Source organism: Drosophila willistoni (assembly GCF_018902025.1).
Source record: "Drosophila willistoni isolate 14030-0811.24 chromosome XR unlocalized genomic scaffold, UCI_dwil_1.1 Seg144, whole genome shotgun sequence".
NCBI lineage: Eukaryota > Metazoa > Arthropoda > Insecta > Diptera > Drosophilidae > Drosophila > Drosophila willistoni.
In genome coordinates this window covers 9,563,716-9,586,425 of record NW_025814057.1, presented here as the reverse complement: position 1 = coordinate 9,586,425, position 22,710 = coordinate 9,563,716, and the positions used below count along the sequence as shown (strand labels likewise).

General features: G+C 34.6%; 2 protein-coding genes, 1 long non-coding RNA gene and 4 other non-coding genes across 7 annotated transcripts in view; 5 read left to right on the top strand and 2 right to left on the bottom strand.

Moving 5' to 3' along the window:
- The window catches only part of LOC111519486, a 46,598-nt gene extending 40,165 nt beyond the window's left edge, over positions 1 to 6,433 (top strand). The window contains exon 4 of the long non-coding RNA XR_006954743.1: positions 6,302 to 6,433. This is a non-coding gene — a long non-coding RNA (uncharacterized LOC111519486). The remainder of the gene's footprint in view (positions 1 to 6,301) is intronic.
- A 2,022-nt stretch (positions 6,434 to 8,455) lies between these two features.
- Trnai-aau lies at positions 8,456 to 8,529 on the bottom strand. Its single transcript has one exon. It is a non-coding gene; the product is annotated as a tRNA-Ile (tRNA).
- Positions 8,530 to 8,958: 429 nt separating this feature from the next.
- Trnai-aau lies at positions 8,959 to 9,032 on the top strand. Its single transcript has one exon. It is a non-coding gene; the product is annotated as a tRNA-Ile (tRNA).
- A 489-nt stretch (positions 9,033 to 9,521) lies between these two features.
- On the top strand, positions 9,522 to 9,594 carry Trnar-ucg. The gene has a single exon. It is a non-coding gene; the product is annotated as a tRNA-Arg (tRNA).
- Positions 9,595 to 11,301: 1,707 nt separating this feature from the next.
- Positions 11,302 to 11,970, bottom strand: LOC111519484. Its single transcript, XM_023180630.2, has 2 exons — positions 11,777 to 11,970; positions 11,302 to 11,712 (listed from the first exon to the last, which is right to left on the bottom strand). Exons 1-2 carry the CDS (start codon positions 11,886 to 11,888, stop codon positions 11,360 to 11,362), a joined length of 465 nt encoding a protein of 154 aa, XP_023036398.1. The 5' UTR covers positions 11,889 to 11,970; the 3' UTR covers positions 11,302 to 11,359.
- Positions 11,971 to 20,428: 8,458 nt separating this feature from the next.
- On the top strand, positions 20,429 to 20,872 carry LOC6638592 (ketohexokinase). Its single transcript, XM_002061719.3, has one exon. The coding sequence runs from the start codon at positions 20,429 to 20,431 to the stop codon at positions 20,870 to 20,872; it is 444 nt and encodes a 147-aa protein (XP_002061755.2).
- Positions 20,873 to 21,939: 1,067 nt separating this feature from the next.
- Positions 21,940 to 22,013, top strand: Trnai-aau. Its single transcript has one exon. It is a non-coding gene; the product is annotated as a tRNA-Ile (tRNA).
- The last annotated feature ends 697 nt before the right edge of the window (positions 22,014 to 22,710 follow it).

The following is a 22,710-nucleotide window of genomic DNA, read 5'->3' as shown; positions in this document are numbered from 1 at the left end:
GATCGAAATTGAATTTTTTAAATATTCAAGTACTTGATGTCATTTTAAAATATGCTGAATTACGCTTGAATTGAGATATAACCTTTTTAAAATCTGTTAGAAAATTACTAAAATACAGTCTAAGGAAAATATCTCAAATAATCCTAACTTTAGAAATCCCAAATTCTGTAAATATTTGACCAATTTTTAAACTTTAATTCAATTTGCTTTACTTCTTAACAAAAGTTGGCAAAATGTAATCTAGTTGCAATATTTTTTATAAAACTTTTTACAATTTCGTTTTTTCAACAGATTTTTCATTTGATTTTTAATTCGCTTTGATTATGTAAGAAATTAAATTTATGTGGTTTCAAATTCTTTAACACACTTTCACTATGTTTTGTTTGTTCGCTTTCAGATTTTTTTTAATGTGTGTAATTATTTTGAGTTTCGTAAATGCTTTGAAAATGTGATTAGCTTTATGTATGTACCTATTATATAGCCTCTATATTTTGTCTGACTCTATACTCGCAGTATATTTATGTAGATCGACTTCTGATCACGTTTCTATTCGACACACACACACACAGACAAACAGACATAGAGAATAAATTTGCTTAACAAAAATGTTGTTGCCTCTTTTGAAATGCAATGCAGATAATTATTTCAGCGTAGATACAAATAAGATACATAAATAATGCAAAAAAACTAAAACTAAAACGAAAACCAAAACCAAAAAAGAAACAACAACAAAATAAAACGCTGCACCCATTTATCAAGCAACAAAAAAAAAAAAAAAGAAACAACAAACAAACAAGCACCAAATTGCATTTGCTGTAGAGCATGTTTGGTCTTTGCCTCTCGGTTTTAGTTGTTTTTTTTTCTACTTTTTTGCTCGTTGGCGTAGAAAACTTCTAGGCCGTCGAACGTCGCTGCCAAAGTTCTATGAAATATTAAAGACCTGGGGTACATTAGCTGCTGCACATGCAATGAATTGCACAATTAGGCAAAATGACAAATGCGACTGTAAATATTATTATATCTTTGCTTTCTTTTCTTTCGTATAGAGAATAAGAAACATATAACATTTTCCTCCTGAGTCACTTTATTTGACAAATAAATCAAAAACACTTGCGATAAGGTGCACAAGGGTGATCTCATATTGCAGATAACTGATTAACTTGGATGTAACAATATATCGTTGATGTGAATTATATGGATTACGCTTTCGAGTAGATGACAATATCTATTTTGCTTTAACTAGGAAACTCGTTTGGGATAAATGTATGAATGAGGAAAGAAAATACATTCCCAATTCCATAAAATGGAATATTCATTAATTATTTCATCTGCCCTCAAGGATATATATTTAGAAATTTAGGCTTCAAAAATGGCAAAGATATCGATAAGATAAGATAAATCTTACAATTAGTAAGAGGCAAGTTCGCGCCTAAGGGCAAGTCTGACTACATGAGGAGACGAAATCTGCAAATCTTGTTCCTAGTATCAATGGTCTAGCTTTAGTTTATGTAATTCGGCAGGTTCGGGATGTAAACTGCTGAAATGTTTAACTTTAGCCCCCAAAAGTAGGCAATAGGCAGTTGAAATATTCCTTTTTTCAAGTAGATTTAATAAATAGTAGAAAAAGATTAACCAAAAATAATAAGAATCACTTTTTGTGGTCATGACATTTCAAAATTTGATTAAAATTAAAATTCGTTGACATTTTATTGCATACTTTTGGGAACAAATGTCGCGTAATTAAAATTCTGGATTAGCTGGAGGTAAAAGGACTCTAAAACAGAACAGAATGTCTCTAAGAAAGGATTGCAAAAAGGCAGCATCACAATGAAGTCTAGTCTTTCGTAGTTAGTTAGTTTCTCCGCCTACCAATCCAAGTCTATTAACATTGCTTAACTAATTTGTTGGATGTGATTGTTTTGCTATGAACTTGCAAAACGCAGTTTTGTGTTTAAAGATGCAGAACCCCCCCTTTTAAGTGTCCCTCTATAATTTTTTTTGCTGTTAAAGTGGTGGAACTGCGTTTAGAGAGAAAGAGAAAAAGTGTGTGTGTGCTGTGATAGTTAGAGTATTTCAATTGTCGATCAGTTGAGGCAATAGACCAACTAGAGAGAATGAGAGCGGGAAAAAAAGAGAGATTTACCTCGTTGTTGCATTGTTGCCTAGCCAAACGTCAAAGTTGAATTGCTGCTGATACAATGCAAAACGCACAGCACACGTTTTCGGCGCAGTGCGTTTGTTTGTTTGTTTGTTAGTGCATACACCAAGGTACATACATACATACATACAAACATACCTTAACAGCTCTATACTATATGTACCTCTATAGAGCTATAGAGCTCTCTATGTATGTACATTTTTGCTTTTTGTAGTTCATGAACGGCCAGCGAACTCAACTGTTAGCAGCAACAGCAGCAGCAGCAGCGGTGAATTGATAATACGTACATATAGAGGAGATGGATAGATACTTGAATGCAGGGGAAAAGAGAGATATAGAGAGACCAACGACGACGACGACGTCGGCTCACAACCTCACATATATCCATTGGGTATTTTCTTTTCGTTATTTTTGCGTACTGTGTAAACCAAAAAAAAAAGAAGGGTAATAAATGGGTAGATTGATGCATTGCATTGCATTCAGTTTAAAAACTTGGAAAATAGTTAATTTTGCAAAGAGCTCATGCTAAATTGAGGTACAAAGAATTGCTGGTCCTTGGAGAGTCCTTCTGAGTCTGAGTCTTGCTTCTGAACCCATGTCAGAGGTCGTTCAGCAGCTTCTTCCTTAGGATTGTGTTGTAAGAAGTGGGCAACGAATTACTGTAAGAGGTAAAAGTTATAGAAGGATCATCGAAGTTGATAAAATAAAATTTATATTAGTTGTTAATCTTAGCGACCTTTATAACATAGTGAAAAACACATCGTTTGTTATATTTATTCTCCAAAGAATTGAACTCGAGCCGGCAAAGGATATTTTCGAAAATTTCTATTAAAATTAAGGGAAATGCATTTTATCATTAGATAAATCTTTTCAGAGACTCCTAGACAGACTTTCAACAGATTTCAGTTATGATAGAGAAAATTTAAGCTTTCATTTATATGTTATAGGGTATATATTAGTTGATAAGCTATAGTTTGCTTACAGATTTCATTTTTAGTTTTGGTTTTTTTTTTTTCTCCCTCTTGGTTGTTTCGTTTTTTGGTCACGTAAATGGAGATTTCAACTGAGATTCAGATCGATTGCATAAGCTAAGCATTTGATTTTGGGCCGAAGCAACGCGGAAGATACGCGGCGAAAGATATGCAAGATTTGGAAACTTATTTTGATAGTTCAAATATTAAATTGCATTTATGTATGTATGTATGTATATATGTATGTGTGTACATACATAAATATATTCCTTGATATTGTGAAAAGTGGAACAGCTAGAGCGCTAGCAAACGGTTTCCTTTATGTATGAAGTATATAAAATTTTATGAACCATTTATGGCAAAAAAGCAAAAAGAAACACACACACATACACACATACAGAGAGACATAATAGTAAAGTAGCAAAAGAGAGCACAGAAAATGTCGAAGCGGAATAATAATGCGATGACAAGGCAAGCGGTACCAGAGCCAGCCGGATGGCTGGCAAATGGACGGAGTAGCAGCATCAAAGCAGTTAGAGTCACAGACTCGTAGAGTAGCAGAGTACTTGCAAAAATATTATTATGATTGCCACAGCAGCAGCGGCAGCAACTGCAGCTCAGCGAAAAGTAGCCCAGGCAACACCAGCAGCAGCAGCAGCAGCAGCAGCAGCACCAGCACCAATTCTGGGTGGCTAGAAAAGACGACGATGATGACGACGACGACGACCCAGACCCAGGGAAAGCCGGCAACAAACAAGGCAGCGAACGAACCAACGAACGAACGGTACGGAACAGGGCCAGTTGGCATAAACAATCTCACGCTGAGTGCGTCGACATTGCTGATTCACAAAATGCCATAAATAACTAAACGAAGCATAGGGTCCTACTTCCCCTCTTCCTTCTGCTGCTACTCTTCCTCCTCCTCCTCCTCCTACCTAACTCCCTAAAAGAAAAAAAGAAAAAAAAGTGGGTGGACGCGCCACCAGGCGCAAAACCAACACTGCGAAAACGAAATGAGATGAGAAAGGACCCTAGCAAGGACTAAAGACATTTTAGTTTTCACATGATTTCAAAACGAGAATGAAAGAGCATTGCCAGCCAAAGCAGTAAATGTCACTGAAAAGTGGCCGTAAACTCACAAAACAGAATATCTTCAATTTCTGTAATATCTTTAGAAGCAACCAAAGCAAATCGCCAATACATGAATGAATTACAATGTAACAAAAACAAAAAGGAAAGAACATTACGAATCCTTATGAAATATTTAAACATTTAAAAACTGTTTCCCATTAGATAAATTCGAAAATTTTAATATTAAGAAAGTAGTTTATTTCAACACTTGGTCTATATTATTTGGAGTTAGATGATGATTAGATGATGCTAGAAATTTCCAAGGACCTCCTATAAAGACTTGCTCCTGGAATATTCCTAACGATTTCCATAGGTTTATTTGATAGTTACTTATGAAAAAAATGAATAAAGTCATCAAGTTTATCAAATTTGGCGGAGAAAAAAGGAAGTTTAGCCTAGGTAACATTTTTTCGTGAAAATTGTTGTCATGATTTAGTTGCCTGATCGTAAAGAAACTTGGTAGTGTGTTAGATTAACAAATACTGAATTTCTAAAGAATCTAAAATTAAAAAATTAAAAAAGTTTCTAATCTAAAACTTGGATATCAAAAGGTGAGGGAGTTTACATTAATCCAGAGGAGATGGCTTTACGGAAACTTTTTGTCTGTATTTGCTCACTGACGCTTTCCTCAGTGCTCTCTCTTGACCTAAACCCTTTTTTGTAAGGGTATAAATAAGTTAAAAAGCTAGCGAAAAATTTAAAAAATAACAAATTAAATTTAAAACTTAGGTTTATTAGGCAAAAATTATCAAATTGATGTTTAATTTTTAAATATATTATTGATAGAAATAATTATTTTTAAAAGTCTTCTCTTCTGGGGTATTTTCTAAAAATTGTGAAACACTAAAACTGAATCTTGCTGCTGTTGTTGTTGTTGTTGCTGTTGTGGTTAGCCGTGTTCATCGTATGTGAATTGCCAGTGTGCAATAAATTAAAGAAATGCAACAAGCAGCCCCGAGACATTGTTGAGTCGCATGAGGAGACAAAATAAATTAAAGTCGGTTTGGCTTGCTTGTGTGTTGGGTGACAGACAAACGGCAATCGGCAAAATGCACACACAAACACACACACATTGTTGTTGTTTGAGGGAAAGAAAAGAGCGACCTGGGCCAAGATCTACGCGTTGTGGGAAATTAATGGCATTGGCCAAGCCAGCAGCAATTGATTTAAGGCCCCTCTAACTGGGTTGATAGATATTAAAGAGTAGATAGCCGAAGCGGCAAAAAGTACTTCTTGGCTAGTTCAAATAAAAAAAAAAAATAAAAAAAAACACCGTGTTCTTCTAGAAGTGATGGAGAAAAAAAAAAATAAGAAAAAAAGCAGCCCCAACTAACTAGCAAAAGAAAGGAAAGTTGTATTGAAGTTGGTTCTCGCATCCGCGAGTGTTTCTAATCTGTGCCGACGATGACTACCACGACGACCCGCATTCACATTCGCATTCGCATCACATCACTAGCTCTTCGAGCTTAGATTAAATTTCAATTAACACTGTTAGATACTCCACACACACACACACAGAGAGAGAGACACACATACACACAGATAGAACGGATATCGACATAGACATAGACATCGGCATCGGCATTGACTCTGGCGTGCGTATCAGTTTTTCAATTAGATTTCGCATTAATTAAAAGAACAAACTCGAACACGACGGACGGGCAAAAGCAACGACAACGGCAACGACAACGATGGGAATATTGGTATTGGTATCAAAGTTAGTTAGTTACGTGTTCTAACAACCCATGCAACTGCCGTTTTGATTTAGATTTCAGATTTTCTCTTTCAATTATTTTTGTGTCTGTATCTGTGTGCTTGTGTGTGTGTGCAAGCTCAGCATTAGCAAACAAAATCTCCTCATCTTACTTACATAGAAGAAAAAAAATATACACAGGAACGAAATCAAATCAAATTGTTACAAAGGTGTGTCCATATTCTAAATGTTTCGTCTCTCTTTAATTAAGGTAAATTTCTGATTTAAATGTGTTGCTGATAAAATGATGTACAATTTGCAAGTATTTTCTAATTTCAAATCAAGTAGAAACTTTTTCAGAATTTATATGTTTAAAAACAGACTATGGCGACTGCGCTAGGAGAAAAATATGTTTCACGAAAAGATCACTTTTGAAATATATAAAAGACCTGAAGTAGAGTTAATTAGAGTCGAGCGATTCTTAATACGATAGAAGATATTGTACGTATTTAAGATTCTAATTGATGGAAAAGGTTGGACAAAGAAATAATTCTTAAATGTATCAAAACAATTTTTCAGATTTTAACCTACCAGGAAATTAATTAATTTTCATGCTAAAATAAACAAAAGTTGGCCTTTTTCTCTTCCTGGGCTTAACTCTCCGCCACTTAAGAGCGCCTCAAGGTACTTAGGGGGCATCCATTAATTACATGAGCGTCGAAGGAGTTGGGGAAATCTCACTTTCGGAGTAGGAAAACTTGAAAATCTCACAACAATTTCAAAAATATAAAAAAATACTTATAGAAAAGTACAAAAAGTCAAGAAAAAATGCCTTAAAATTTGCTCATGTAATCATGTAATTTATTGAAAATTTTAATCATAAAAAAAAGGTTATTGAATTAATATTAAAACTGTATATTCTTAACTTGAATAAACTTCAAAAATGTTAAATTAAAATAAACAAGCAGTTTTTGTTAATTGTTAACTTTAAGATGGGATAAGATAAGAAATAAGATTAAAGAGATAAGACAATTTGGACTACAGGATTTTCATTCATGAAATAAAATTCAAATACCTGTTAAGTCTTGAAAAGAAAATGTACGAATAATAACATTTTGTACTACAAGCTTTGCTTTATCTTTCTTTATTTTTTATTGGGTGGCAGGGGACAAATCCGCTCCTGATTGCCACCCACCCCCGAAGGCGTTGTGTGTGTGTGTGTCGCACCAACAAGCATAATTGCCACATGATTAATTCCACAGTCAGGCCAAAATGTAGCCAAGCATCAGGACCAAGACCAGAACCAAAGATAAATGTTACATAAATATGTATGTATGTATGTAGGTATATCTGTCTGTATATAGTGCGAGAATAAACAACAATTTCTATGGCATTGTACAAATGTTATGCATAGCATTTGGACAACCAACGAACCAACAGGCAAAGACAGACGACCGGACTGACTGACTGGCGGACAGACAAAACGAGAATATATATATTTTTTGGTCATTTATCATTCAGGACAAGAAAGCAGCAACAACAGCAATAACAACAACTGAACCAGTTGGTTGTTGGTGCAAAGGAAGCAGCAACAATTACCAGGAATATAAGTGACAATTTTCCTATATATTTTCATAGCGCGATATCAAGCAGCAGCAGCAGCAACAGCAACAGCAGAAACAGCAGCGCCATGAGCAATGATGATGATAATGATGACAACGACGACAATGACAATAATGATGATGTTGATGGCAATTTCAATGTGAAGCCAACTTTAACTTTAGCATATTGTCTCTTGTCTTGTTAAACAAATCGATAAATCTTTTCATAGCAAGTAAATATCCCAAACATCAAGACGATCATACATTCTAAGCCTTCAACTAAATTCTAAATGCAGATTATACTTAATTTGTTTTAAACTAAAATCATCTCTTTATGCCACTTGGCAAGTGTGTTTAAACGTTTTTATTTTGTACCTAGAACTTACATACCTGATGTTAAGTATCCTAGCTTAATGTACATTAGTTTTGCATAAATAATTTCAAAACTATTGTATTTAAAGTTTTAAACTTCCATAGAACGATGTGAAGTAAATTGTTCTTCCATTAGAAATAGAATAGAAAGACCTGAAAATATAAACATTTATGAATATGAATATAAATAATTATATTTTAAACTCTACTTGGAAAAAGTTAAAAGTGAAATAATTATTATAATAAAAAACAATTTTTCTTAACTCAAAAATAAAACTAATTTTTTGTTTTTCGTAACCTATTTAGTATTGAGTTCTAATATTTTACCTCTTACATTAATGTGAAATAGATCGCACATACATTTCATTTATTTAAAAAAAAATTAAATTTATTAAACGACAAATTAAAAAAAAACATAAATTCTTTTTCTATTTTTAGTAAACAAATTCCCACAATAAAAAATGTTTTTTTAAATTCAAAATTAGAATAAAAAAAAAATTAAATTCATAAAAATAAAAAAAAATCAATTTGGCCCATGAGGGGATCGAACCCGCGACCTTCGCGTTATTAGCACGACGCTCTAACCAACTGAGCTAATGGGCCATGTCGTCTCAGCTGTCAGATGAGCTATTTCAACTAAGGGAGCAAAATGAAAGCATTTAACCCTATGGAAGGGCAAAAACGTTGCTTAATGCTGGACTTCACACATTTTGAGTAAAACATTAAATTCTTACATAAGACAATTTACATATATAAAGATGCACCATCTCTTTCTTAGCAAATAGTGTATGTCTTACTCTTCCTCTCTTTGTTTCTCTCTTTGGTTAATAAATTAACAAAGTATTTTTGTATTTGTCTCTCCCTTTTTTCTCCTTAGCTAAGAAACCATAATATGGGTTTTTTTTTTATTTTATATATAATTTTCATATGAACACATGTAAAATATATTCAAAATAAAATGAATTCACAATATGCTTCACCTAATTGTAGGTGGCAGAGTATATGAAGAGCTTTTTTCGTCGGCAAGCACATGGCCCATTAGCTCAGTTGGTTAGAGCGTCGTGCTAATAACGCGAAGGTCGCGGGTTCGATCCCCTCATGGGCCAAGATTAAATTTTTTGCTAATTCCTTTTTTTTTATTAAACAATTTAAATGAGTCTATAATTTTTGTTATTGTTAAACAAATTAATTAAATTGAAAAAAGAAATGTATATAACAATAAATTAATTTCTGAGAAAGTAAGACACATATACATATATTTGATACATAAGTTCTTATATTTTGCAAGAGATTGTGGCAAAGAAAAAACTATGAAATATTCAAGACTAACAAATGTAGTTTGGAACAAGTATTATATTCTAAATTCATCTCTTTGTATAAAACAACAAAAAAACATTGAAAATGTAATGACAAAATACTTTACCATAATTGAAAAATATTTTTCAAATCGGCTTTAAAATGCCCACTGAATTAATAAGTATGTATTTTAGTTTTATAAATTGAAGTAATTTATATAATTCTTACAAAACATTCAGAACAGTGTTCTAAAACGACCTTGTGAGTCAAATAGGCGTTGGAAACCGAAGCATTCAAGTGACCGTGTGGCCTAATGGATAAGGCGTCGGACTTCGGATCCGAAGATTGCAGGTTCGAGTCCTGTCACGGTCGAAAAGAAGTAAATTTTTTTTATTTTTTTTTATTTGTTTTAATGCGTTGAAATATTTTTTGGTATTTTATTTATTATACATTTTCTTGCCTATTACTTAAACAATTTAGATAGAATATCGTACGCATTGCATTGTTTTGTATGCGTAAATACGTGGAATTGCAAGTATTTTTTTTGATTTGCCTGTCATTTACACATTAACTTTTTGTTCAAAAATAATACAAATATTTAAAAATTCAAAATTTGTATTTCAAATTCATTCCTCATGGCCCATACGAGTGCGTTAAGCATTATGAAGCCCGTACTGTGTGTGGGCTGTACAATGATTGACTTTGTGACAGTAATACAGAAATTTCCTGAAGAGGATGAACGTGAACGTTGCATTAAAACGAGCTGGCAACGCGGTGGTCATGCCTCAAATATATGTACAGTCCTTCGGTTATTGGGTGCCCCGGTCAACTTCTTTGGCATGCTAAGCCGATCAAGTGCATTCCACTTAATGCAAGAGGATCTTCAGAAACGAGGCATTGGCATTGATAATTGTCCCAAAACGGATGCAGATCCAGCCTTCTCGACTATTATACTAACATCCGATTCGAGCACACGTTCGATAATTACCTGTGACAAGGGTTTTCCATATATTAGGCCGGAACATTTCAAACAAATCGATCTCAGACGTTTTGGATGGATACATTTCGAGGCTTATGATACTAAGCAGACAATGAGAATGATACGCACTGTCCTGGAATACAATAGTGGACGTGATTTGAAAGATCGTATAATAATCTCTTTAATGGTCGATAAGGAATATGAAAAAAATATAGATTTATTCGATATGTGCAATTATGTTATATTCTCCAATCAATTGGCCAATGAAATAGGTTGCAAATCTCCAGAGGAGACCTGTTTCAAATTAGATGAAATTTTACCCATACCACGTTACATTCATGTGAATCGTCCATGTTTTATATGCCCCTGGAATAGTCTTGGTGCTGGTTGCATAGATACCGATGGCAATTATTCTGAGTTGCCTGCGTATAAGCCAAAGAAATTTGTAGATTCTTTCGGTGTGGGAGATTGTTTCAATGCTGCCTTCATCTATTCAATTTATGTGCGTAAACGTAGTCTACGTGATGCTGTCGATTTCTCCAATATGGTTGCTAGTCACAAAATTACCAGTTTCGGGTACGAACATATTGCCAATTTCAAAGTGTGTCCCAAAAAAGAAATTGCCGTTATCGATACTGGTAGCCAATCGGATGACCCAGATGAGGATGGTCTAACAAATGAACAGCGTATTTGTATCAAATATTTGAATCGTGTCATTAAAAAGCCTGATAATCTATTACTTGTAATACGAGATGCTCCATCACGTGTTAGTGTTAAGGAAGAGCCATTACCAACATCTGAACCATCCGAAATGCAATTAAATCGTTTTAGAAAACCAGCCCGAGATTCCGGCAGTTCATCAATCATACGATATGGTAAAATTACCGTAGTTCGAAGTCAAGATGAACAATAAACGAAATCTTATACTTATAGAGGTTCATTTCACATAAAAAATTTGAAAAATATATATTTTTGAAGCACTTCCATCGTTGGTTTATATACTAAAGGTCAATCTTTGGTTGTTCAGAAACATTTCTTGCAAGTAACCCCATCGATTTTTTAATACATACATAGTTAGGATAATAAAAGAAGCTAAAAAATGCTATTTCTATTTTGTTAATTCTATTTTGTAAGTGATTTATACATTTCTAAAATAAATTATATAATCTCGTCTTCCTGTCCAGTCTGGGTTTTGGCAAAATCCTGTAGAAAATTGGTAAACGAGCCCAAAACAGAACTAAATTGTGAACGCAATTCTGTCAATTTGTCCGACAATTCAATTTGTATATCAACAGTTTTCTCAAACAAATCCTCATCCGTTGTCGATTCACCCTTAGTTGCCCTTTTAAGGGTGATATGTTCTGGCGCCGTCTTCACTATGTCGTCTAATGAATCGGTTACTATAAGCATTTGTTTTTTATCGAGGACATAGCGTAGGGCATATGTATCACCGATTACTGCATTATTTTCGGCATTTAATAAATATTTGCCATGGATGCCAATTTCAGAAGCTATAATATACATAATTGTTAAGAAAAAGAGGAAAAAATTAGAATTTAGAATTTTTTTACTTACCAGCATCGAGAATATCCTGGCTAATGGGATTGTAAAAACTGCGAAAGAGCTTAAGTTTGCCATTGGGGCTGCTAATTAGGACATAATATCTACCATAAGCCAAACTAGACATATTGAGAACAAAACAGGAAATTTATTTGGTCTATTGCTGTTGTTGTTATTGTTGTTGTTGTTGTTATGAAATACACTTATAAAATGTTTTTCATGGCCAACTTTGACTTGAAAGTAAGAAATTTGATTGCCAAAATCCCCAATCATTTAAAGCAGGCCTTGACATTTTATGTCAGAGAGCTCTTGAATTGTTAGATTCTTAATCTCAGATTTCTCTCATTCTGGCCAAGATTTTCAACAATAAAGATCTGTCTCTCTCAACAAATCGAACAGAAAATATGGCACAAGTTCGCTTCTTCTACGACTTATCCACTCGTAAGGAGAAGCTAGGAAGAGTAGTCATAGATGGCAGACTGACTGAATCACCGAAGATGCAGAAGAGAAAATATCTCATGAGCTATCACTTCCAGCTCGATGGTCAAAAGCAGTCAATCCAACGTGGCAGGTTTGGCAAAATATCTGGTAAAATCATCGATGGCATGGAAGTTATCCAGAAATTGAAATCTTATGGCAAACCAACTGATAGCAAGGTTTTCATTGAAGCATGTGGGTCCGCTTGATTTTTTTACAGACTGTTCCTTTGGCTGTGGCTATAACACATAATATCAGATTGAAAAACTCCAAGGACTCGACTTTACAATACATCTGGAATGTACATCTCAAACGAAGAACTAAGAACGGAAAGGTGGAAGGACATGGTGGATAAACATGAGCATATACTCACATGCTGAACAAGAATATACATACACTTGAAGTTGGATGGGAGGCCCTCACCTGCCCTGGTATTGCAAACACAAACAAGAAACAATTTTGTATAAAAAAATCAATAAATTTCCATATGTTGCACACCTTATTTTTCTTGTTTTTGTTTTGATTAACTAGCTAGTTTACCCCAAGCCAATGCGCCTAATCGAACCATTTCAAAGAAATCGTAAATCTTGACAATGTTTGAATTAAGAAATCATAGACTCTAGTTATGGAAAATTTCCATCAAACTACCAACACCCTACCAACGATACTCCACCTGTCTGCTAAGCCACTGACATGCAAACATAAACTAGGGACGCACAAAAAAAAAAAGGAAAAAAAAAACAAGAAATATGAATGAATGAAGGAAAAACAAGAACCCAAATAGACTAATCAAACGAGACAATCTAAACATTTTTAGCTACCGACAAGGAGACGAGGACGACAGGACGACAGCGGGTAGCGGAAAGGGAAGGGAAAAGAGAGATAGGGAGGCGTGAAGGCGGCTACAAATTGAGCGCCTCACGCATAACTCAAATTTTTGTCCTGCTACGCCCAATGCGGCAATGTGATGGGCGTCCGGATCCCATTAAGTTTTTACAGCTCCAGCTGAGGAGGCGAAGCGAATGAACGAAATGTCAAGCAAGTTGACAACTCTGAACACACACACACACACACATACACGGGGAGACATACAGACATAATTTATATAGCATACTTATGGGAGAAGCCGCCGCCATCACACACACACACACAAACACACACATGAAGCTAAACACTGAAAGTGCCCGCGGGCCATTGTCATTAAGGCATAAAAACCGAAACGAGGTAAACATGGATGAGAGGAAAAGAGTGAGAGAGAGAGACCAATAGGGATAGGGATAGAGAAAGAACAACAGAAAAAAAAAATGACATGAAGGCAAAGCAGAAAAAAAAGCGAAAATCATTAAATTAACATGACAAATGACAAAGGGCCGATAAAAGTACATGCAGGCATGCATGTGTTCAGTATATTTTGGTTGGGGCGGTGCCACACACACACACACACACACACACAAACACATACACATTTTTTTCCACATAGAATGCAACTAGATGGAACGTGGACGGCTACACAAACAGTCAACACTATAATAAAATCCCTTAATATAATGGCTAAGTATACTTTGGTAATTGGGCGAGCTTATGCTTAACGGTCGTTTTAATTTATGCTAAAAGTACACTCGCCAAAAAAAAGAGAAGAGAAATGCACCCTTGAAAGGTTCCCCGCCTTGAGCATAGAACTCTCAAATCAAATATATATCCAGCACTAGGGACCAAAGAATTATTGAGCTTAAAAACGGAAAATCTGCCATACTGTGTACTGGCATGCAAATCACCTATGCCTATGCTACACTGTAAGAAAATCCACCTATATGAAGTATATGTTTTAGCCAAAAATGTAGAAAGTCAGAGATTAAGTCTAGGTGAGGACTTATGATTAGGAGAACGGGATACTTTTCTTTTCTCAGACAGTTGTAAGTATGAGCCATTTTCTCTCAGTGTAGTCTCAGATCTAAACCACACAACATGTACACCCGCTCAGGTCTAGCTATAAAATGTCGCGGTCGCGGTCGCCGTCACTTGTTTATGATTATGACTCTGTGTATTTTTCCCCCTGTGTGTCTGTGTGTGTTTGTGTGTGTACTTCAACGGGTAGGCGTGGCAGGACATGGCGTGTATGTGTATGCGCTGAATTTTAACGGGTATATAAAAATACCAGCATGGTCACTGGCAACATAAGCAGACACCCAACCATCATATACAGTGGTTAAGTCCTTAGAAAAATGGCAAAAGATAACAAACAAAATACACACAACGGACTATAATCCTATAATCCTTGATATTCCAACTAAAATGTGAATTTTTAAACTGAAATAAAGATTTAAATTTTTGTTTTTTTAAATTTTACTTAATTTAACTTTGAAGAATTTTGATTTTTAGAAAATTCTACACAATTTTTAAGTAAATGGTTTCATTGAATATATAATCGATCTTTTGGGATTCTTTATGCATTACATTTTCATTACTTACCAACCTCGTTTTGAATCTTTAGGAATGGAATCTAATAATGAAATAGTTCACTGAAGAGCCTTTAATTGTTAATAATTTTCTTAACAAAATGTTTTATCTTTATAAATGGAAACCAATAATTAAACAACTTGCTAAAGATGTGCTCGTATGTCCATATCTTTTTATAACAAAATATCCTTTCTATAGCAATGGAATCGTTAGAAAATATTACATTCAAAATGAATTTATTAAATATCTTTGGATAGAACCAATTATTGTCTTAATTTATCTACTTATTTTAAAACTGTTTTGTAATGATAAAAAATACAGCCAAAATTGTCAAAATAATTTTCTATAAAGAGTCGATAAAGATGTCTGAAAGTGCATCAGCATTTCTATTGGTTATTTTATTTAAGAAAATTCAGGAGGAAAGCCTCAAATTCCAGACATCCAGTATCCAGTTTTTAAAACAAGAACTAAAACTAAAAACTTTACTGTTTGAATAGTTCTGATTTCCAACACCGAAATTCTTAGTGAAACGAAAACGAAACGATATTTTGATTCGCATTCATTCCTTGCGGATAATGATTACTTTTTTTTGGTTTTGGAAAATATTCCAAGAATCTTTATTTTGGCTCAATAGAAAGTGCTTTCAAATGAGTGCATGGACAATGGTTCATCATATATAAAAAAATGAAAATTGAAATTTTAATTTTTTTTTTCTTTCGTCTTGGAGGAGGGGCTAGCCCACTGTTTGGGGGGGTTTTTGCTTTCGTTGTCGTTGTTGGCCATTTTTGAAGGAGCCAGGAACAGTCAGCGGAAGCGGAAGTTGATATACATTTTGTTGCTGTTGTTGCTGTTGCTGCTTGTTGGGGGTACTCGTGCTTTTATTACAATATTTGATGTCGCTGTTGTTGCTGTTGCGCTTATTTCGTTTTATGATTATTTTGCATATCGTAAAATTAAATGTACGCAAAATATTTTACGTATCTATATATATATATATTTATATATAGAAATAAATGTACCTATGTATGTACATATGTATGTATGTGTATATTCTATATAGGTTGGTTGTTGTAGATTTCTATTATCAGTTTATGTTACTGACAGTTTTATATTTAAGGTATTTTTCCATTTTCCCTTTACGTTTATTTATATATATTTTTTGTTAATTTTTTTTTTTTTTTGTATATCAATTTATAGCATCCCCTTCATTTCCCTACCATCCTGTCATAGTTGTATGTGTGTGTGTGTGTGTGTGTCTATTGCTTTATTACTTACCCCAACCGTGACCCACTCTCCTTCTCCTCTACTCTCTCAACTATTACGATTGCATTAGACTTGGCAACAGTTTTGTAAGTGTGTTTAGTTAGTTAGTTAGTGTTCGTGTTCATACATAAATTATATGTTAATACTATCAAAAAGACGAAAGGACGACACAGAGAGAGAGAGAGAGAAAGAGACGGTGTGTTTGTAACTAGACCATAAAAACACTAAATAAGCCAACTAGTAGAAGGCATCATCAGGTAAAATGTCAAGAACCAACAGGTCAATGTAGACACAAATGTTTATGATGGTCATTAAAACCTCGGGGAATCATAAAAATTCTCTAGCAACAAACATTAAACTTGGTATCTTTTGTCATTCGATTTGACTTGAAATGACTAAAGTAGAGTAGAGTAGACTATACGGATATTCTTCAGTCGTTTGTTCGTTCGTTTTTGTTTTTGTTTTGCTAACTTTTCTTTTGATAATAATGATTTAACTGGCTTTCAGTCGAGATGTGAATGTGGAGAGGGGGTGGTGGGGGTTGGACGGATGGTGGATAAGGTTAAGAATGATGTTGGCAATCCCCTCTTCAGAATTTGATTGATTTTGTTGTTGGCATCGAGCATCAATTTAAAGCATGAAGAATTTTCCTTTAATGCATTTAAATGGTTTGCTTTTTTTTTCGTTTTCGCTTTCGTCGTCTCTTTACGGTTTTTGTTTTTCCTTCATCTCTTTTTTTTTTTTTGTTTCTTTTAAAAGATGCTGGCAAGTGGAAAGGTGGCGATGCAGGGGCCATTGGTGGGAGGGTTGAGTTAGAGAGGCGGGGCAACTTTTTCGCCAATACCTTCATCAATCATTTCTTAAGGGAAACAGAAACAGCAAGAGCAAACGCTGTCAGGTCCTTGCAGTGGATTAGGCAAGTGCGCGTCCTTTTTTGCTTTTTTTTTTTGGCCTTTTTTCTCTCCTGTTGTCGAGGTTTAACAAATGAATTTCGCGCGAGAGTTTTACTCATGCTGACTTGAAAGGATTTTCGCTTGAATTGAACAAGTGGATAGCTAAAGGAGCAAGGAGACTTAACGAAAGGGTCCCAGCCCACACACACACACAAACACACAGACACACATATGTACGAGTGTGTTATTGGAGTTTGAAAAAGCAACGAAGCACAAAAATAATAACAAATCTCGGGCACACACACACACACTTACACACAAATGTGCCCACAAGTTAACTGTTTTTCTATGTAATGAGCGTAATAATCGGAAAAACATGCCCAAACGAAAAATAAGATCTTTTCCTTCCATTTTGTTTGGTTTTGGTTCTTATTTTTTTCGTTTTGATCAAAAGGGAGTCCTCAAAAATTATTGGACTTGGACTTTAAAAAACATTGGTTTGCCTATCATCTTACTCTTTCACTCATGTGTGTGTGTGTCTCACATAATGTGCTGGTGAAATAGAGGCACAGCGGCAGACCCTGTCGCCCCCCCCCCACTCCCTCCAAACTTCATTTTGTTGGAGCCCAATGGTTATACCCCCAATATCTTCTCCTCTGGCACTTCATATGCCGCTTGGGTTATGCAAAGTAATGCAAAATGGCGACGGCAGCGGCGGCCAATGTCAAAAGCAATTCAACTGCAAATGGTCATACAGACAGTGGTCAAAATGTGGTTAAACTTTGGCCTACACAACGTAAAAATCTCATCCAGAAGTTTTAATTTCCTTATTTTAGACTTCTGTATTCAAATTCGGAACGGTTTTATTATCTTTTTGAATTGAATTGTTATCGCTATTGTTTTAAAATTAAGGCTTAAAGGCTCCTTAAAAAGAAAATAAGGAAAAGGAACACGAAATTCGTACATGTTGGTCCTTTAACTTATTGTTTGCACTGTATCCATATAAAACGTCGGGGTCACCAAATCTTATTTTCTAGGAAATATTGCTGAAATTGTAATTTCTTTAGATTTTTATTTATTTTGCAGTGGCTGGAGATCGACTCAACGGATCGACCATATTTCGGATTAAGAAGCAGTTGTAAGAAGAAACTTCAAAACTTCTTAAAGAAAACGAACAGTAATGAATGGAAAACCGATATAAAAGGTTTATTTATTGAGGTATTTATTAATCTTATCAAAAGTCTTCTGTGTCAGTTGCTCTATTCACTACTATTATTGTTCTCTTTTGTTAAATTAACAAAATATGTTACCACTGTGGTTTGATTGTTGTTTTTCCAGCTGTGGCGAATATATACCATATATGTAAGTATGTGCGTGTGTGTGTGAAGGAGAGTGTATGTGTGTTTTTTTATTGGCGCATATTTTTGGCTTATTTTGCCTAGCGCACTGCTGCGACAGCAACTTTTCTTCCCTTTTTCTTTTTTTTTCTTTTTTTTTTTGGGTTTCTCTCTTTCACTGTGGTTTGCCCTTTCGCTGCGCCATCAGCCGGAAACGGTTTTGCACTGCCATCGCCATTGCCATCATGTTCTGTCTCCCTTTTGTATGTTTGTGTGTGTGTGTGTGTGTGTGCATGAGAGTGTGTGTGAATATTAGCCAAGCGAAATCTGCGTGCAAGCGTCGACAGTTGTCGAAATTGCAGCCAGAGTGCGTCGTCTGCCTGCATCATGCCAAAAAGAAAGAGCAAAGGCACAAAAAAAAACATCCTCGCGACATATATTGGATTTGCCAATCATAAACTGAAGCCAACTGCATAATCTATGCGTGCCATGGCATGGCTGCGGGCATGAAGCCGAAGCAGGAATATATTAAAGTGACTCGGAAATTGGTTGGAGAATCTATTGGAACTTGTGCCAGTAATAATAAACTGAACATATGAAAATGTTCGTTACACACTTGCATCTCGTTAAATAATGACATTTCTTAGAAATTTTTCCATTTGTTGCCTAAACATCGGGGTCACCAAATTAAATTTCTTTAAAAAATCACTTTTAAATTTTGTCAATACAAAGTTTTTATTTCCTTTTAAACTAACGGCTACACTCAATCTATAAAAAACGTCGGGGTCACCAAAAACTCTTTTATTAGCAAATCTATTTAAATTCTAAAAAGATTCAGCCTAATATAAATTATAATGAACTTCTTGCAATGAAAGGTAACAATGCAAATCAAATCGTTTTCTCTCAGTAAAGAAACTATTGAACATTAAATAAATAATACTAAAACAATAAAAAAAAAGAAGTACTTATTTGATTTTTATATACCAAGCAACTTAACCAAACAGTTTTGAAATCGCATGACTCTAGGCACAAGATGGTTACCATAAAAGACCAAGAGATTTGCATTGAATGGCTAACTGGACCCTGAACGCCAGCATTATTATTAGCAATATAATTCTTAATAATGGGTTGGCAATATAAGTACAATCGATACAATCATTTTCATTCATAACGATGTTCCACTGTATGGCGTGAATGCTTTCCATTCCTCCAGTTGCTGTTAGTGCAGTTTCATATCATTTCAAATTCAAATAGTTCCACTTCCTCTGCATGAAAATAATAATAACAATAACTATCTTTTATATCTGCTTAACAGCCAATGTGTGTTGTTAAAATACAAAGAAAGAGCAACAAAAATATACAGAAAGTCTGCTCTCTCATACACACACAGATCCGAAAATGCTTTTCTCTCAATTGCCGACGCCACCGCCGCCACCGCGGCCGCTGCCAAACATTTTCACATTTTCACAATTTTCACTGGGTTTGCCAAAAACAATTCCCAGTGAAATAATTTGTAATTTACATAAATGCCGAGACAAACCGGAAGCCAGTATCACAGTAAACAGTATCTCCTCTTCGTTTCAACTCACATGATGTTTGTTTCCAAAAAATAAAATAAAAATTCAAAAGTTTTTAAAATTATCTAAATTGCCATATAGGAGACTGAGAGTGAGAGAGGCCGGGCAGAGGGAGATATAAAGATGAGTGATCCGGGCAGTAAAGTGAGCTGGGCTGTTGGCAAGAAGAAAGTTCTATGTGTGGGCTTATGCGTCATGGATTACGTTACGGTTGTTAAGAAATTTCCCAAAGAGACGGTAGAATTACGCTGTGCTAAAGGCTTTTGGCAACGCGGCGGCAATTCATCCAATATATGCACAGTTCTACGCAATTTTGGTGTAAATTGTGAATTTTTTGGCATGCTAAGTACATCGAATCTATTTCGCATCCTTATCGAAGATATGCAAACCCGTGGTATTTGTATCGATCATTGTCCACGCTGTGATAAAGAACCGCCCTTCGCATCGGTAATACTCTCGACATCGCCAAAGACGCAAAATATAATCTATTGTCGCAATAAAACATATCCATATGTATCACTTGAGGATTTTCAAAAAATTGATCTCAATAATTATGGTTGGATACACTTTCGGTGCTTGTACGCGAACGTCACACTCTCTATGATGCGTGAAGTGGAGAAATTTAATGAACAAAACCCAAAGGGAGAGAGAATAATCATATCAATGGATTTTGATAGAGCCCTGGAAGAGATGTGGCCGCTGGTGGATTATTGTGACTATGTGTTCTTCTCCAAGCAGCTGGCAGACCAACATGGCTGGCTAACGCCGAAGGATGCTTGCGCCATCATGGACGAAAAGATGCGTATGCGTTGGGGTTTAAATCTGAAGCGTCCCTACATTATCTTCATGTGGCGCAAAGAGGGTGTCGCCTGTGTAGATCCACATGGCAATTATACATTAGTTCCGGCATATACCATCAAACCATCAAAAATGGTCGATCCCCTTGGTGCTGGCGACACGCTAACAGCATCTTTTATCTATGCCAGATATATAAGAGAACGCGATGTTTCGATATCTCTAGATTTTGGCAATCGCATGGCCAGTCATAAGTGCACCAAATACGGTTACGATCATATAGCCGATATCTTAGTCTCTCCAGTGTCTTAATTCTTTTTTGGGAAATAAATTCAAATTTTTGGTTTAAATATTTGTACAAAAATATATTAAATACGAAATTCGGACATTCTGTTCCAGTCCGTCAAACCGTTAATTTATTCATTTGAATCAGCGAAATCTTCTACACCGTTGAAACCAAATTTAAATTAGGCTAGTACGAATTCAGCCAAATCGAACCACTATATCATATGGCTTCCATATGAACGATTGTTCGAATTTGAAATTAATTTTTGAATTTAGTATTATTTAATGATTTTATTAGAATCGGCGATAGATATATCATACAGCTGCCATAAGAACGATCGGGTAAAAATAACTTTCTTTGAATAAAGTTTTTTGTTTCTTATAGAATTATGGGACTAACTAAAAACAAATGATCATCATAAATTATATTCTTCCAAATATAATTTAAATCGGATGATTATATTATAAAGACAGTTCTTTAGCAGAAAATTAATTTACAATTAGAAAGAAAGAGAGAATACATATTTAACAACTTTTATAAATATTTTTTCTTTGTAGTGCTTTTGAGGCTAAAGTAGTACTAAAGTTAAATTATAAAATTAACCTACGAAAATATATATATTTTTTAATATAAGGTTTTAAAAACTGCTTTAGATGGAACTTTTTATGAAAAGGTTTTATGCTCAGAAGATAATTAAAACAGAGATGAAAGAACATTTAAAAAATGGGTTAAAAATTATTCTTAATTTAAAAATTACTTTAAATACATTATTTACATTCTGCAAATGTTCATCAATTAAGTTATAACGATTAACTCTTAATCATAAAAAGAAATATAAAACTTGGTCTATCCATACACACATACATATGTATGTAGTTGGCTTGATAAGATAGATGTTATATATGCGAAAAAGTCTTAAATCGGTAGACTAATTCTTGTTCGATTTTTGGATAAAGTTAAGGAATAGAATTATATTTTGTATGGAATATAGAATGCCTCATGCGGGAAAAAAAAATATAAAAAAATTTTTTTTTATAAAAACTTTTCCTTTACAGGAAGCTCGAAATGAGCTTTTGTCAACGATGAGCAACAAGGCCCATTAGCTCAGTTGGTTAGAGCGTCGTGCTAATAACGCGAAGGTCGCGGGTTCGATCCCCTCATGGGCCAAGATTCTTTTTTTTTGTTATTTTTATTTATTTATTTAAAGCTTTTTTTTAGGTGAGAATTTGTTGATTTTGTTCGTTTCAATATTTAAAATAGAGAGGGTATCGCTCAGCCGGCACAGATGGCGGGAGATTTTCTTATATTGAATCTCTGTCGTTTATTTGAAAACAAAAAGCGAATAAGTTGTTGTTGTTGTTGTTGTTGTTATAGTTATCCATGTTAAAAAGGATTTACATAATTTGATATCTCTGATTCTCAGTCGGGTCCCCAAGCCCAAGGCACTCATACTCTAGCCATTTGCTATGCTTTCACATTATCTAAAATCTTTGCCTGCGTTTTATGGCCTTCATTTTGGTCCTTCTCGTTTCAGTTTTTCGTTTTTTTTTTTTTATGTTTTTGCTGTTGTTGAAAAGTGAAATTGAAAAGGGATTTGCTTCTTTTTATTTTTTGTTTTCTCTCCCCCAAATTTTTTTTTTTTTGTTTTTGTTAATTCCGCTTTCGTTGTTTTATCAAAAATTCTTGGAAAATAAATGATAACAAACAAAAGCCAAAGAGAAAAAGCAAAGCAAAGCAAAAAGGTGAATGGAGGACAAACTCTTTATGGCCTTTTTCAGGAGTTAAATCGAAAAGTGAATTCCTTTTTAGACAAATACTCTTCAGATGAGATGGATATATTGATTTTTATGGTTTTTTTTGCATC

Coding starts and splice junctions, on each gene's coding strand:
- LOC6638592 (XM_002061719.3), top strand. CDS start 20,429: ATGGATTTTGATAGAGCCCTGGAAGAGATGTGGCCGCTGGTGGATTAT.
- LOC111519484 (XM_023180630.2), bottom strand. CDS start 11,888: ATGTCTAGTTTGGCTTATGGTAGATATTATGTCCTAATTAGCAGCCCC. Junction 11,713..11,776: donor CCAGGATATTCTCGATGCTG/GTAAGTAAAAAA, acceptor TGTATATTATAG/CTTCTGAAATTGGCATCCAT.